Source organism: Carcharhinus amblyrhynchos, chromosome 21 (assembly GCF_965287045.1).
Source record: "Carcharhinus amblyrhynchos chromosome 21, sCarAmb.v2.hapA, whole genome shotgun sequence".
NCBI classification, from domain to species: domain Eukaryota; kingdom Metazoa; phylum Chordata; class Chondrichthyes; order Carcharhiniformes; family Carcharhinidae; genus Carcharhinus; species Carcharhinus amblyrhynchos.
The window spans coordinates 41,503,197-41,517,103 of record NC_137344.1 but is presented as its reverse complement, the minus strand read 5'-3'; the positions used below and the strand labels follow the sequence as shown (position 1 = coordinate 41,517,103).

The 13,907-nt window shown below is 41.2% G+C and overlaps 1 protein-coding gene across 1 annotated transcript in view; it reads right to left on the bottom strand.

Annotated features, from left to right (window-relative positions):
- Positions 1–13,907, bottom strand: part of LOC145356381 (myosin-4-like) — a 35,303-nt gene that overhangs the window by 9,037 nt on the left and 12,359 nt on the right. Inside the window, exons 13-31 of the mRNA XM_080209061.1 lie at positions 10,289–10,407; positions 10,028–10,177; positions 8,073–8,243; positions 7,629–7,932; positions 7,444–7,514; positions 7,004–7,091; positions 6,701–6,818; positions 5,999–6,122; positions 5,773–5,909; positions 5,406–5,661; positions 4,459–4,701; positions 3,925–4,101; positions 3,683–3,828; positions 3,503–3,593; positions 3,025–3,414; positions 2,809–2,935; positions 2,588–2,706; positions 1,615–1,811; positions 104–287 (exon numbers count right to left, since the gene is read on the bottom strand). Of these exons, the coding sequence (XP_080065187.1) occupies positions 104–287; positions 1,615–1,811; positions 2,588–2,706; positions 2,809–2,935; positions 3,025–3,414; positions 3,503–3,593; positions 3,683–3,828; positions 3,925–4,101; positions 4,459–4,701; positions 5,406–5,661; positions 5,773–5,909; positions 5,999–6,122; positions 6,701–6,818; positions 7,004–7,091; positions 7,444–7,514; positions 7,629–7,932; positions 8,073–8,243; positions 10,028–10,177; positions 10,289–10,407 (3,212 nt within the window). The remainder of the gene's footprint in view (positions 1–103; positions 288–1,614; positions 1,812–2,587; positions 2,707–2,808; positions 2,936–3,024; positions 3,415–3,502; positions 3,594–3,682; positions 3,829–3,924; positions 4,102–4,458; positions 4,702–5,405; positions 5,662–5,772; positions 5,910–5,998; positions 6,123–6,700; positions 6,819–7,003; positions 7,092–7,443; positions 7,515–7,628; positions 7,933–8,072; positions 8,244–10,027; positions 10,178–10,288; positions 10,408–13,907) is intronic.

Sequence of the window (13,907 nt, the reverse complement as noted above, 5' to 3'; positions counted from 1 at the left end):
AGATTTATTAATTAATTGAGATGCGACCCTATGGCTCTCAGAGTATTAGCCTGGATCTCTGGATTACAAGTCCGGGGATCTTACCATTATGTCACCATCTCACCTTGTCAAAGTTTCTCTGTTTCTTATCAAGGGCAGCAGCAGCAGCATTTGCTCGCTCCACGTCAATCATTAGATCCTCCACTTCATTTTGCAGTCTCTGCTTGGTCTTTTCTAGTGAGGCGCATTTGGAATTCACTGCCTCAATTTGATCCTCAGCATCCTGGAGTCGCTGGGCAAGCTTTTTTCTGGAAAGTAATGTTGCAAAATTAAGCAGAATTGAAACATGACAAAATCATGGACAAAGAATTGATTAACTCACATAAGAAAGGACACTGAGGCTCATTTCCAGAGGAACAGAATTGAAGAGCAGAGAAAGGGCGGTAGTTAGATGGTACAGTAGTTAGCACAGCTACCTCCCAGTACCAGAGACCTGGGTTCAATTCCAACCTTGGGTCACTGTCTGTGTGGAGTTTGCACGTTCACCCAATGTCTGCGAGGGTTTCCTTTGGGTCCTCCATTTTCCTTCCTTAGTCCAAAGATGTGCGGGTTAGGTGGATTAGTAGGTAAATGACGCTGGTGGGAATAGGGCCTGGGTGGGACTGTGGTGGGTACAGACTCGATGGGCCTTCTTCTGTACTGTAGGGATTCTATGAGAAGTTATTAAAAAAATGTATAGACCCATATTTATAGTACTGTTCAAAACTCTGGTTTCATTTTCATTAGGGGAATTAGAGGCACCGGAGGCAACGCAAAAAAGAATTACAAGGATAATACCAGAACTGAGAGCTTATACCAATCAGGAAATATTGGTCGGGAATAGGCCATTTCCTCTAACAAAGACAAGACTGAAAGGTTACTTAAGAGAATGGTTTAAAGCTACGAAGAGATTTTATAGCCTAGACAGAGAGATGGGATGACACAGTGGCACTACTGCCTCACAGCACTAGGGACCCAGGTTCGATTCCTGGCTTGGGTCACTGTGTGTGAAATTTGTATGTTCTCCTCGTATCTGCATGGGTTTCCTTCAGGTGCTTCAGTTTCCTCCCACAGTTTAAAGATGAGCAAGTTAGGTTGATTGGCATGCTAAATTTGACCTTAGTGTTAAAAGATGGGTAAATTAGGTGGATTATCCATGGTAAATGCATGGGGCATTGGTAGGGCAAAGGGAAGGTCTGGGTGGGATGCCCTTTTGGAGGCTCTGCAGGCCTGATGGGCCGAATTGCCTCTTTCTGCACTGTATGATTCTATGATGTGGGGAGTTCAAAACTAGGAGCAATAATTATACAACAATCACCAATAAATCTCAAGGAAAGTTGAAAGAAGCCTCTTTGGCTTTGAGAGAGTGTTTTGAATGTTGAACTCACTAACACAGAGACAAATAGTATATACGTGTTCATAAAGAAGCTAACTAAATACATGAAGGAGACAAGAATAGAGGGACACACTTAACTGGAGTTAGAAAAGGCAGGTTGTATAAAGCATAAAATCACTGCTATTGATCAGCTGGGCAAAATGACCTGTTTCTGTGTTGTAAACTCAACATAAAAACAAAATACGGTGGTCAGGACATACTTGGCATCCTCCAGTTCCTCTGTGCGCTGAATTGCATCAGTTTCGTATTTTGTCCTCCACTGAGCAACTTCGCTGTTGGCCTTGGACATGCCACGTTGGAGCTCGGCCTTTGCTTCCTGTTCCTCTTCATATTGCTCACGGAGCAAATCACAGTCATGGCGGGAAGACTGCAGAGCGTGTGCCAAGGCACCCTTAGCCTGAAATAAGGTATAAATAAAAGGAAATGTTCAAGCGGAAATGTCAAAAAAATCTTGTATTTCAAATACTTGAATATACAAATGGCATTTAAGAATTATTATAATTCTAACTGGCAAATACATTCTTCATTAATTAGTTGAACTCATGCAGTCTGATAAGATGACCAGTGCTAATGCAACATCCATTTGGTCAGATAACTCACACTACATTATGAGTTTTCCCTATTTTCAACCAGCTGAATGGAAAAATACAGGCCAAATATTTTTGCTCAAAACTTGGTATATGCACTTGGCATCTTGTTAGCAATTTGCCACTTTATTTTATGTATCTCACACAGAAGAGGGCGGCATGGTGGCATCGTGGGTAGCACTGCTGCCTTGTAGCACCAGGAAGCTGGATTCAATTCCAAATTTGGGTGACTGTCTGCACGTTCTCCCTATGTCTGAGTGAGTTTCCTCCCGAGTGGTTTCCTCCCACAGCCCAAAGATGTACAGGTGGGTTGGACTGGCTATGGTAAATTGACCCTTAAGTGTCCAAAGATGTGCAGGTTGGGTGGATTGGCCATGTTAAATTGCCCCTTAGTGTCCAACAATGTGCGGGTTAGGTGGATTGGCCATGGTACATGTACAGGGTTGCGGGGATAGGGAAGAGGGGAGGGCCTGAGTGGGATGTTCTTTCGAAGAGTCAGTGTAGACCTGATGGCCCGCTTCACTTCTTTCTGCACTGTAAGGACTCTATGGTTTTATCACACTCTGACTGCCTGAGAGTTAAATACCTTCAATTCTTCTTCCAGTTGTCTCTTTAATTCCTCAATCTGTTGAGTGAATGCTTGTTTTCCTCTTGTCAGTTGAGAAACCAAGGAATCCTTTTCTTCCATTTGGCGCGCATATTCACCTAGGAATAAATTAAGGATTGTCAGCAACCTGGTTTAAAAAAAATGCAGAACAAATAGCAATACTTAACTGCTAGAAATTCTGACTTTATTGCAATGTATACCATTTTCAGTTTGCAGGCGAGCTTTCTGGGCAGATAAATCATTAACCAGGCGAACATTCTCCTCACTCTTCGCCTTTGTCTCACTAAGTTGGTCCTCCAGAGTACGACAGAGCTTCTCATAATTAGCCTTTAGGGAAATAGCCACAGTCACTAATACATATTAAACTAAAGAAGTTGATCATTTCTTAAGGGATTGAAAGGGTTTTGGGACCATACCTTAGCTTTAGACACAGATTCCATATTGCTGGCAAGGTCATCAATTTCCATCTTCAACTCACTCTTTTCCTTCTCTAGTTTCTGTTTGACACGTTGCAGGTTGTCGATTTGTTCCCCAAGTTCTGCAACACTATCAGCCTGCTTCTTGCGAAGAGCAGCAGCCGTGGCTTCATGTTGTAGGGTGGACTCTTCCAGATCGCGGCGCATCTTCTGAAATTCTGCTTCTCGTTTCTTGTTCATTTCAATCTGTGCTGCAGTGGCTCCGCCAGCTTCTTCTAGACGTTCACTGATCTCTTCAAGTTCCCGGGAAAGATCAGCTCTCTGTTTCTCAGTCTTGGCACGAGCGGCACGTTCAGCTTCAATTTCTTCTTCAAGCTCTTCAATACGAGCCTAAAATAAGTATTGATGCATCTTACATTTTTCATTGTACACAATTTGCTTAAAATCCTGTGAACTTCCTTTCAATATCACGACTTACCTGAAGCTCTTTGATTTTCTTTTGCAGTTGACTGGCCAGGACCTGCTCATCCTCAATCTTGCTTAATAGTTGACTAATTTCAAATTCCTTTCTGTAATAGAAATGGATCAATTTAAGTGACTGCATACTGAAAAATGACACAATGCAGCAATTGAAAAGAGCAGGGTCAATCATTCTCACTTTTTCAGCTTCTCATCCATTTGCTGCTTGTCATTTTCCAAATCCATTATAGTTTCCTGAGCTAGTTTCAGATCACCTTCCAGTTTTCTCTTGGACCTTTCAAGATCCATGCGCAGCTTCTTCTCTTGTTCCAGAGACCCTTCGAGCTGATAGGTATAGATTAAAGGCAAGCACACACATTCAGAATGAGTTCAGGAAGAAGAGACCTGCAACCGAGTTATGTCACATTTACAGACACTTACATCGTCAACTTGCTGTTCCAGCTTTGCTTTGGCCTTGGTGAGAGTGTTGACTTTGTCTTCCTCAGCTTGGAGATCATCCAATGTCTGCTGGTGGGCCTCTTGTAGAGCTTTCTTTTCCTTTGTTAACTTGACAATGCTTTCATCGAGAGTAGCCATTTCCTCCGTAAGGTTTTTGACCTGTTTTGAACAAAAGAACATGTAAATTCCACTGCTTTCTACAACAACCAGAGTAGTTAATTATTTTATCATGGTCTGGAAAAAGCATGCATGTGTTTCACCATTCTATAAAATTGTCAATATTTAATATTCTGAAAAATAAAATGAACATGTCACCCAGTGCCTGAAAATATAATACCTTAATCTTTTTTTTATATTCATTCAAGGGATGTGGGCATTGCTGGCTAGGCCAGCACTTGTTGTCCATCTTTCATTGCTCTTGAGAAGTGGTGGTGAGCTGCCTGCCTGAACCACTGCAGTCCATGCAGTGTAGACAGTAGGAATCTATGAGCTTTAGGAATCAATGTCTGTTCATACCTTGTTTTCTGTTGCATGTTTCTCCTTTTCAACTTTGGCTAAGGTAAGCTCCAGGTCATCAATGTCTTTCTTCAGTTCTGAGCATTCATCTTCCAATTTTCTCTTCTTGGCTGTGAGTTCGGCGTTTATTTCTTCCTCATCCTCCAGCCTTTCATTTGATTCTTTAAGTTTGGCCTCAAGCTGAATTTTGTTTTTAATGAGCCCCTCGCATCTTTCTTCAGCGTCTGCCAGAGTTTCACTTTCCTGACAGATAAAATGTACATTCTTATTACTTTTCAATGACAAGAAGGAATATAAAAACATATCATTGGACGTGTAAACCTTGGCTAATCCATCTAACCTACACACCTTTGGACATTAAGGGACAATTTTAGCATGGCCAATCCACCTAAACTACATATCTTTGGACTGTGGGAGGAAACCGGAGCACCCAGAGGAAACCCGAGCAGACACGAGGAGAATGTGCAAACTCCACACAGTCACCCAGTTGACTCCATCTACATTTCCTGCTGCATCGGAAAAACAGCCAGCATAATTAAGGACTGCACGCACCCTGGACATACTCTCTTCCATCTTCTTCTGTCAGGAAAATGATACAAAAGTCTGAAAACATGTACCAACTGACTCAAGAACAGCCTCTTCCCTGCTGCCATCAGACTTTAGAATGGTCTTATCATATATTAAACTGATTGTTCCCTTCACTCTATCTGTAACTGCAATACTATATTCTGCACCCTCTCCTTTTCTATTCCCCTACATACTCTATGTATTGTATGTTTTGTCTGTGTAGTGCGCAAGAAACAATACTTTTCACTGTATCCCAATGCACGTGACAGTAATAAATCAAATCAAATCACCCAAGGCTGGAATCCAACCTGGGTCTCTGGTGCTGCGAGACAGCAGAGTAACCAGTGTGCTGCCCCAATATGTGCAATAAGAAAACCTACCGCCTGTACTTGAAGAACGAGGTCATTCTTTTCCTGTACCAAAGACACCATTTTCTCCTCTAATTCCTTCCTTCTTGCTTCAGATTTAGCGAGTGCTTCTTTAGTTTTCTCAAACTCCTCTTTCATATTCGCCATCTCCTTCTCAGATTCAGCACTCCTTAGAAGAGGCTTGATTTTGAAGAACAGTTTCATCCACGGCCAGTGCTTGACATTCATGAATGCACGGACGTTGTACTGTAAGGTAAAGACAGCTTCCCTGGAGGAAACAACAGTAAACAGAATTGTACAAACAACGTCAGTATGCAACTTTCTTGGTTTTCCATCACTTAAAACAATAGGTATTGCCGTACATGCAGATTAACTTCACCTTCTCTCCATCATCCTCTTGAATTCAACTCTCATGAGAAATCCACGGCTGACAGCTTGTATACGGGTAACAAGTTCTGCCAACTTGTCATCTCTCATTTCTTCAAGAGCACCCAGGAGACCAGCTTTGAAAAACACCTTTAATTAAACAAAAAATTTCACATGGTGACAAAATTCCCTTTGGCAAATGTTAAAATGTCAGACACAGTTACAAAACATCTTCTGACCTTAGTATGGCCAAACTTATACTGGGTATGATCAACATCGATGGAACTCAAGAGTTTTTCAGATGCCTTCTTGCTGTCAATGAACTGTCCTTCAGGAATTGCACTTGCATTCAGAATCCTGTATCTGTTATATACAACATTTGAGAATCTTAAGAAATGCAACTTTATTTTCAATGAATCATTGTGCATTTTCATTGTGCATTTTCTGGTTGGGCCAGCATTTATTGCCCATTTCTGAGTGCATTAAAGAGTCAACCACATTGCTGTGCCTCTGGAGCCATATATAAGCCAGACCAGGTAAAGGACACTAGTGAGCTAGATGCATTTTTACGGCAATCAAAAATTAAAAGTTTATTCATTAGTCACAGGTAGACTTCATTAACATGCAATGAAGTTACTGTGAAAATCTCTTAGTTGCCACACTCAGGTACCTGTCCGGGTACACTGAGGGAGAATTTAGCATGGCCATTCCACCTGACCAGCACATTTTTCAGATTATGGGAGGAAACCCACACAGACGTGGGGAGAACATGCAAATCCACACAGACTGTGACCCAAACCAGGAATGGAACCCAGATCCCGAGCACTGTGAGGCAGAAGTGCTAACCACTATGCCACCCAACAATCAACAGTGGCTTCGTGATCATTATTAGACTTTTACTTCCATATTTTTATTGCATTCAAATTACATTAATTGCTTACCTTTGCTTAAAGTCACCATATAGAATTCTGCTTGGAAATCCCTTTCTGCAAATTCGAATTCCTTCAAGCACACCATTACATCTGAGCTGGTGCATGACTAAGTGATTGTCCATGTCACCTAAGAAATGGAAGGAATGATGAGGACAAATTCCTTTTTGTTTGCTTGAGCTGCATTTTTGTTTCATAAATCAAATTAATTGGATATTCATGAGCGAGTACAAAAAAATCTGGGAAAAGAAAAGGCTAAGCTTTACTTTACTACAAGATTTGTCTTGTTTGATGTATACAATCTACTTCAATTACCTGGAGTCTTTGTCTCATTGGGGATTATACAACGCACAAAATGTGGATGTGTGGACCTCAAGTTAGTCATCAGCTTGTTCAGATTTTCCTGTAGAAGATAATTTATCTTCATTACTTACAAGCATTTCCATGAAATTGAATGCAATATTACACTGTATTGTTACAAATTTATGGGGCCATTCCAATCAGCAGTTAATCCATCTGGTCATGAATCTGTTTTTTTTATTCTAACAGACAATGTAACCAGCCTGGGAAAGTTACAGAAGATTTCCCATACTGAAACTCCATTCTACTCTTTTTAAATTACATTGTGAAACACTATATGTATAGCTTTCTCTCCCCCCTCCACCTCCTTAGGCATGGACATCGTGAGCCTTCTGAGAAATGATCACTCCATGACTAAAATCATGCAGTCCTGACATATTATAAGGAAAACATACCCTAAACAGAGCTGAGACAGTCTGGAAAGATGAACCCTTCTTCTTGCCTCCCTTCTTGCCAGAAGTTTCAGCTGCAAAGGATAGTTTCAGGAATCAGTAATGGAAAGTGACGGACAAATAATATTAGCAGTTTGTCAACGTATTCTCGAAATTAATAAAACCATTGTGAGCAGATCAAATCGTACCTTCCCCAACATGGCCAGTGTAAAGTGCTTGCAAGAGTTTCAGAGCTGCCTTCTGATACAGCCCAATCACAGTTTCATTCAGTGGGTCCTTATTCTTTTCCAGCCAACCAGTGACATTGTAGTCCACAGTCCCAGCATAGTGGATCAAGGCAAAATGAGCTTCAGCCTTGCCCTTTGCAGGCTTAGGTTTCTGGAAGTTTTTAGTCTTGCCAAGATGCTGGTCATAAAGTTTATTTTTGAAAGTAGTATCAGAAGCCTTGGGAAACATACACTCCTCTTCCAGGATGGAGAAAATCCCCATGGGCTATTAACAGAAATATAGATGTATTGGAATAAAGTGCATCAGATATTCATTCAATTGTAAGCATACATGACAGCTACAGTTGTATTATGTGTCCATTATTAGCAGTAATTCTTATCTGTAACATATTTTGATTTCCATACCTTTTCAATGAGCTCAATGCAAGCAGCCAGATCCATACCAAAGTCAATGAATTCCCATTCAATTCCTTCTTTCTTGTACTCTTCTTGTTCCAGAACAAACATGTGGTGGTTGAAGAATTGCTGCAGTTTCTCATTGGTAAAGTTGATACATAACTGTTCAAAGCTGTTGAACTGAGTATATGGAGCAATTTAAAGTGTTAGTCATTGGATCATCCAAGTTGTTTAAACTAAATTCATAGAGAAGGTATGCATCATTTTACATTTTAAAATAATTCTTGTCTAATGTTTCCCTTTCCGAGTGAACGCGTCTGCATTTATGATGGAAATTGCCCTTTTACATTCATCACCCTGTAATTGCACCCCATCCCAGTAGAGGTGTTATAGTGTCACTTACTGGGTGAGAGGTTTACACAGGAATTCCAATCATTATATATGTGTATCTACACATTTTTAATACGTGAAAATAGCAACAGAATGAAGATTACATCTGTATACGAGGTCCACTATTGTTCTCTAACCTAACCTTGTCTGAAATCTGCTCATGATCTTGACAAGAAATTGATTACTGATATATTAAGAAATAATACAACAGCTGCACAACTTATGAATATTTTAGGTGGGATTTTACAGTCTCGCCCATCCCAAACCATAACATTCCATGTGAGGTCAATGGACCTTTCCATGTTCCGCCCTTTGCCCGCTCCAATTTCTGTGTGGTGGGCAGGGTTGTAAAATTCCGGCCTTTATGTTACAAAATCACATGTCCGTTATTTTAATGAAAAGTAGCTGTGTAAACTTGTCACCTTGCAAGATGTCACAACTTGCATTGACTTAGCAGCTTACATGACCTCAGCATTTTTCAAAGAACTTGATAGCCAATTTGTTGCTTTGTACTGCAGTCATTGTTGTAATGTAGGAAACGAGGTAAACAATTTGCACAGTGCAAGGTCACACAAACTGCAATATCCTGATAATTTTTGTGAGCTGAGGGTAAATTACTGTATAGGACATTGGATAAATTCCCCTGCTGTTCTTTGAACAGCAGTGGGATCTTTTAGATCTACCTGAGAAAACAAAAGAAGCCACCATTTAATGCCTTGTAGAATCATAGAATCCTACAGCGCAGAATCAGACCATTCGGCCCATCGAGTCTGCACTGACCATGATCCTACCCAGGCCCTATCCCCATAACTTCATGCATTTACCCTAGCTAGTTCCCCTGACACTGAGGGGCAATTTAACATGGCCAATCCACCTAACCTGCACAACTTTGGACTGTGGGAGGAAACTGGAGCACCCGGAGGAAACCTACGCAGCAAATGTGCAAACTCCACACAGACAGTGACCCAAGCTCAGAATCGAACCTGGGTCCCTGGTGCTGTGAGGCAGCACTGCTAACCACTGTGCCATCATGCTGCCTTATCTTAAAAGTAGCACCTCCAAATTCACAATATTCTCTCAACGCCAAACTAAAGTGTCAGCCTGGATTGCACGCTCAAGTCTGTGAAATGGGATTTGAACACATATTTTTCTGATTCAAAGATGCAAGTGTTACCAGTCAGTGAGTCATAACTGACACCATAAAATCATGCAGTGCAGAAGAGGCCCTTTGGCCCATCAAGTCCACAATGACACCAGGAACTCGCATACTCTAAACAGCGGAACTACAATGCCAGTAGCAGATGGGAGTAATGCCACATGATGTGTGTACATAAAAAATTTTCATTTTAAATGTGTATCCAGAAATGTATAATGGAAATAAAAAGACAAAATGGATTACTTTAAACGGAAGATTTCTTTGATCAGTGTACTCTGGGGCAATTATTCCCCCATACTCTAACTCTGTCACCTGAAAAGTACACTGCGTATTGATTTCCATTTACAAAATGGAAGTAATACCATATAAATAGATATAGGAGGGTAGGTATTGTTAAAAGTTATGTATTGCCTCTTACATCAAAGATTTCAAAGCCAGCAATATCCAGCACACCAATGAAGAACTGCCTGGACTGTTTTGTGTCCAATTGCTGATTGATACGGATAACCATCCACAGGAACATTTTCTCATAGACTGATTTGGCAAGGGCACCAACAGCGTTATGCACCTAAGAAGACAAAGTATGCATCAGTGACAGAATGTGTATCAGCAACTTCAGTTCAATTTTCAGAAGCATTTTCACAAGACTTTCTCTTTAGTATCAGAGGGGAATCGATACCTGCTGCACCGTCTGACCCTTTGTCACAAATTCATTGCCAACCTTTACTCGTGGGTAACACAAAGCTTTGAGCAAATCAGCAGAATTGAGACCCATCAGGTAAGCGATTTTGTCAGCAACTAAAAAGGAGAAAAATGGTTCAATCACACTGCACAGAATGAGACCGGCCATCACGCCTGTGCCAACTATCTGACAGAACTATCCCATTAATCCCACCGCCCTTTCCACATGGTTCTGAAAAACATTCCCCTTTCCTGCATTTATCCAATGCCATTTTGAAAGTTACTGTTAAATTTACTTCAGCCACTCTGCGCATTTAGTGCATTTAGGACAGTAAAAATAATCTTGTAAAGAGCAATTCTCTTCATTGCATTACTTGTTCTCTTGCCAATTATCTTAGAAACCCTATTATTTGATGATCAACCCTTCGGCTCCTGGCAATACTTTCTCCTGCCTCTATCAAAATAAGTCTTTTTTTAAAGTTTATTTATTCGTGCCATGAGTAGGCTTACATTAACACTGCAATGAAGTTACTGTGAAAATCCCCTAGTTGCCACACTCTGGTGCCTGTTCGGATATACTGAGGAAGAATTTAGCATGACCAATGCACCTAGCCAGCATGCATTTCGGACTGTGGGAGGAAACCGAAGCATCTGGAGAAAACCCACACAGACATGGGGAGATCTTAGAAGAGGTGAATGAAGTGGAGATGATAGACTTGAAATGGGAATTCCAAATCCGAACAGGAGAAGGAGGGAGGATTGAGCAGAGATTACAGAAATAGGGTGGGGGCATGAGCATGAAGAAATTTGAACCCAACAATGAGAATTCTAAATCTGAGGGGGTGCTGAATAAACAAAGTGACATAAGTCCAAGATGAAACTTAGAAGTGGAACAAAGTGGCCGGAGGAAAGGAAGGCACGGAACAGAGGCAAGACAGATAACTGGGAAGGGATGAATTTTGATTAGCTGAAGGAAGAGAAGAAATGTAAACAGAATGGCACACAAAGAGTTTAGCAACAGAGCTATCTCAGGGTGTGTGCCCACAAATCTTTGAAAGTGGCAGGACAAGTTGAGAAAGGTGTTAAAAAACCTCATGGCTCCATTGGCTTTACAAATTGAAATGTCTAATGCATAAGCAAGGAAGTCATGCTAAAGTATTAGAAGTCATTGTTTAGGTTGTAGTTGTTGCAATGTTGTAAGCATTTCTGGGCACTGTAATTTTGAAAAGACTTTAAGGCATTAGAGGGAATGCAAATGAGATTCACTGGGACATTCAGAGAGCGTCTGTGGGCAAAAAAGAAAGACTTACATTTATATCTTTTTTTTGTCATGACCACTGGATATTTCAAAATGCTCTGCATGGACTGTGACCCAAGCTGGGAACTGAAGCCGGGTCCCTGGTGCTGTGAGGCAACAGTGCTAACCACTGTGCCACCATGATTCTGAAGACCTCTATCATATCTTTCCTTCACTTCCTTTGCTATAGTCAGAAGTGTTCAGATCAGGCAGCAGCTGTAGCGAGAGAAGCAGACTAACTGTTTCAGGTCGATGGTCTTTGAGAATCCAGGCCTGAAATGTTGTCCGGGGTTTTCCTGCAGTTCAAATTGGTGGGATATTCTGGTCCCACTGACGGAATACCCCCACTCTGGGTTTCCCAGCAGCGTGCGGTGCAGTCAATGGGAAATCCCAGTGATGGCAGCAGGACCAGTAGATCCCGTCACCAGTGAGTATCGTGCCTCCTCCTGTTGTGAGAAACGCACCATGGGGAGGCCAGAAAATCCCCTTGTTAACTCTCTTTCTCTCTCAGGTATTGCCAGTGTACCGATCAATATTTACCCCTCAATCAACATCACAAAAATAGATGATCTACCCATCACCTCATTGCTGTTTGTGGGAGTTTGCTGTTTGCAAACTGGCTGCCATTCACCTACATTACAACAGTAACAGCACTTCAGAAGTACTGCATTAGCTGTCAAGCATTTTGAAATATCCAGTGGTCATGACAAAAAAATGATATAAATGTAAGTCTTTCTTTTTTGCCCACACGCGCTGTCTGAATGTCCCAGTGAATCTCATTTGCATTCTCTCTCATGCCTTAAAGTCTTTTCAAAATTACAGTGCCCAGAAATGCTTACAACATTACAACAATTACAGCCTAAACAGTGACTTCTAATGCTTTAGCATGACTTCCTTGCTTATACATTAAACGTTTCAATTTGTATAGCCAATGGATCCATGAGGCTTTTTAACACCTTTCTCAACTTGTCCTGCCACTTTCAAAGATTTGTGGGCACACACCCCGAGATAGCTCTGTTGCTAAGCTCTTTGTGTGCCATTCTGTTTACATTTCTTCTCTTCCTTCAGCTAATCAAAACTCATCCCTTCCCAGTTATCTGTCTTGCCTCTGTTCCGTGCCTTCCTTTCCTCTGGCCACTTTGTTCCACTTTGAAGTTTCATCTTGGACTTACGTCACTTTATTTATTCAGCACCCCCTCAGATTTAGAATTCTCACTGTTGTGTTCAAATTCCTTCATGCCCATGCCCCCACCTTATTTCTGTAATCTCTGCTCAATCCTCCCTCCTTCTCCTGTTTGGATTTTGAATTCCCATTTCAAGTCTATCACCTCCACTTCATTCACCTCTGTGAAGCTCTCTTAAAATCCTACCTCTTTGATGAAGATCCCTCTGTGGCTTGGTGTCAAAGTTTACTTGTTATTGAACCTGTGAGGCACTTTGAGATGTTCTAATATCTCAGTTTACTGCCATAACCTAACAGTTATGGGTTTCTTCTGAACCTACATCACAGTTATTCCAATGGATTGGGACAAACCCTGAGGAGGTTCAGCCCCAGTGCTGCTGAAAGGATTTCGTTGAAGTGTCTTGGTGGTTGTGTGGAATTTCCAGATTTATCTCCATTCAAATCAAGAGAAATCCCAGCTGCGCAACAAACCTGAACTGTGTAACATGCAAGTGAAGCATTGGTGAAAATATACCTGCCTTTGTCATATAAACAAATTCATAAAAGATAGGAGCAGGAGGAGACCATTTGGCCCTTTGAGCCTGCTCTGCTGTTCACTATGATCATGGCTGATCATACAAGTCAATAGCCTAATCCTGCTTTTTTCCCTATAACCTTAGATCCCAATAGAAAAAGTCATGGGGAGCAATAGGACATGATGAGTTAAGAATGATGCTCAAAACAAATCACAAAATTTAGGTATTTGTTATTTTTTCCCCTCTCATGTGTTGATGCTAAAATACTTATGAACCAGAGGCATTAGGAGGAATCTAGTTGTATAATCAGGAATGCATTGCTTGAAAGGCTGGTCAAAGCAGGTTCAACAGTAACTTTCAAAGTGAATTTGATAAATTGTTGAAGGGGATATCCTTAGAAGATTATGGAGGTAAAAACAAGGGAATGGATCATTGGGCACTTCTACCAAGGAAGCAGCACAAATGTGATGGGCCAAATAGCCTTGTCACAAAACAAGAGAACATGAAACAGGGAATGTTGCCCGACCATGCAAATGATGGTAACACTACAGCTTGTCACTTAGCATAAATTCTCACTGAACAATCTAACATCACTAGAACATTTGAAATCCCTTATTGATAG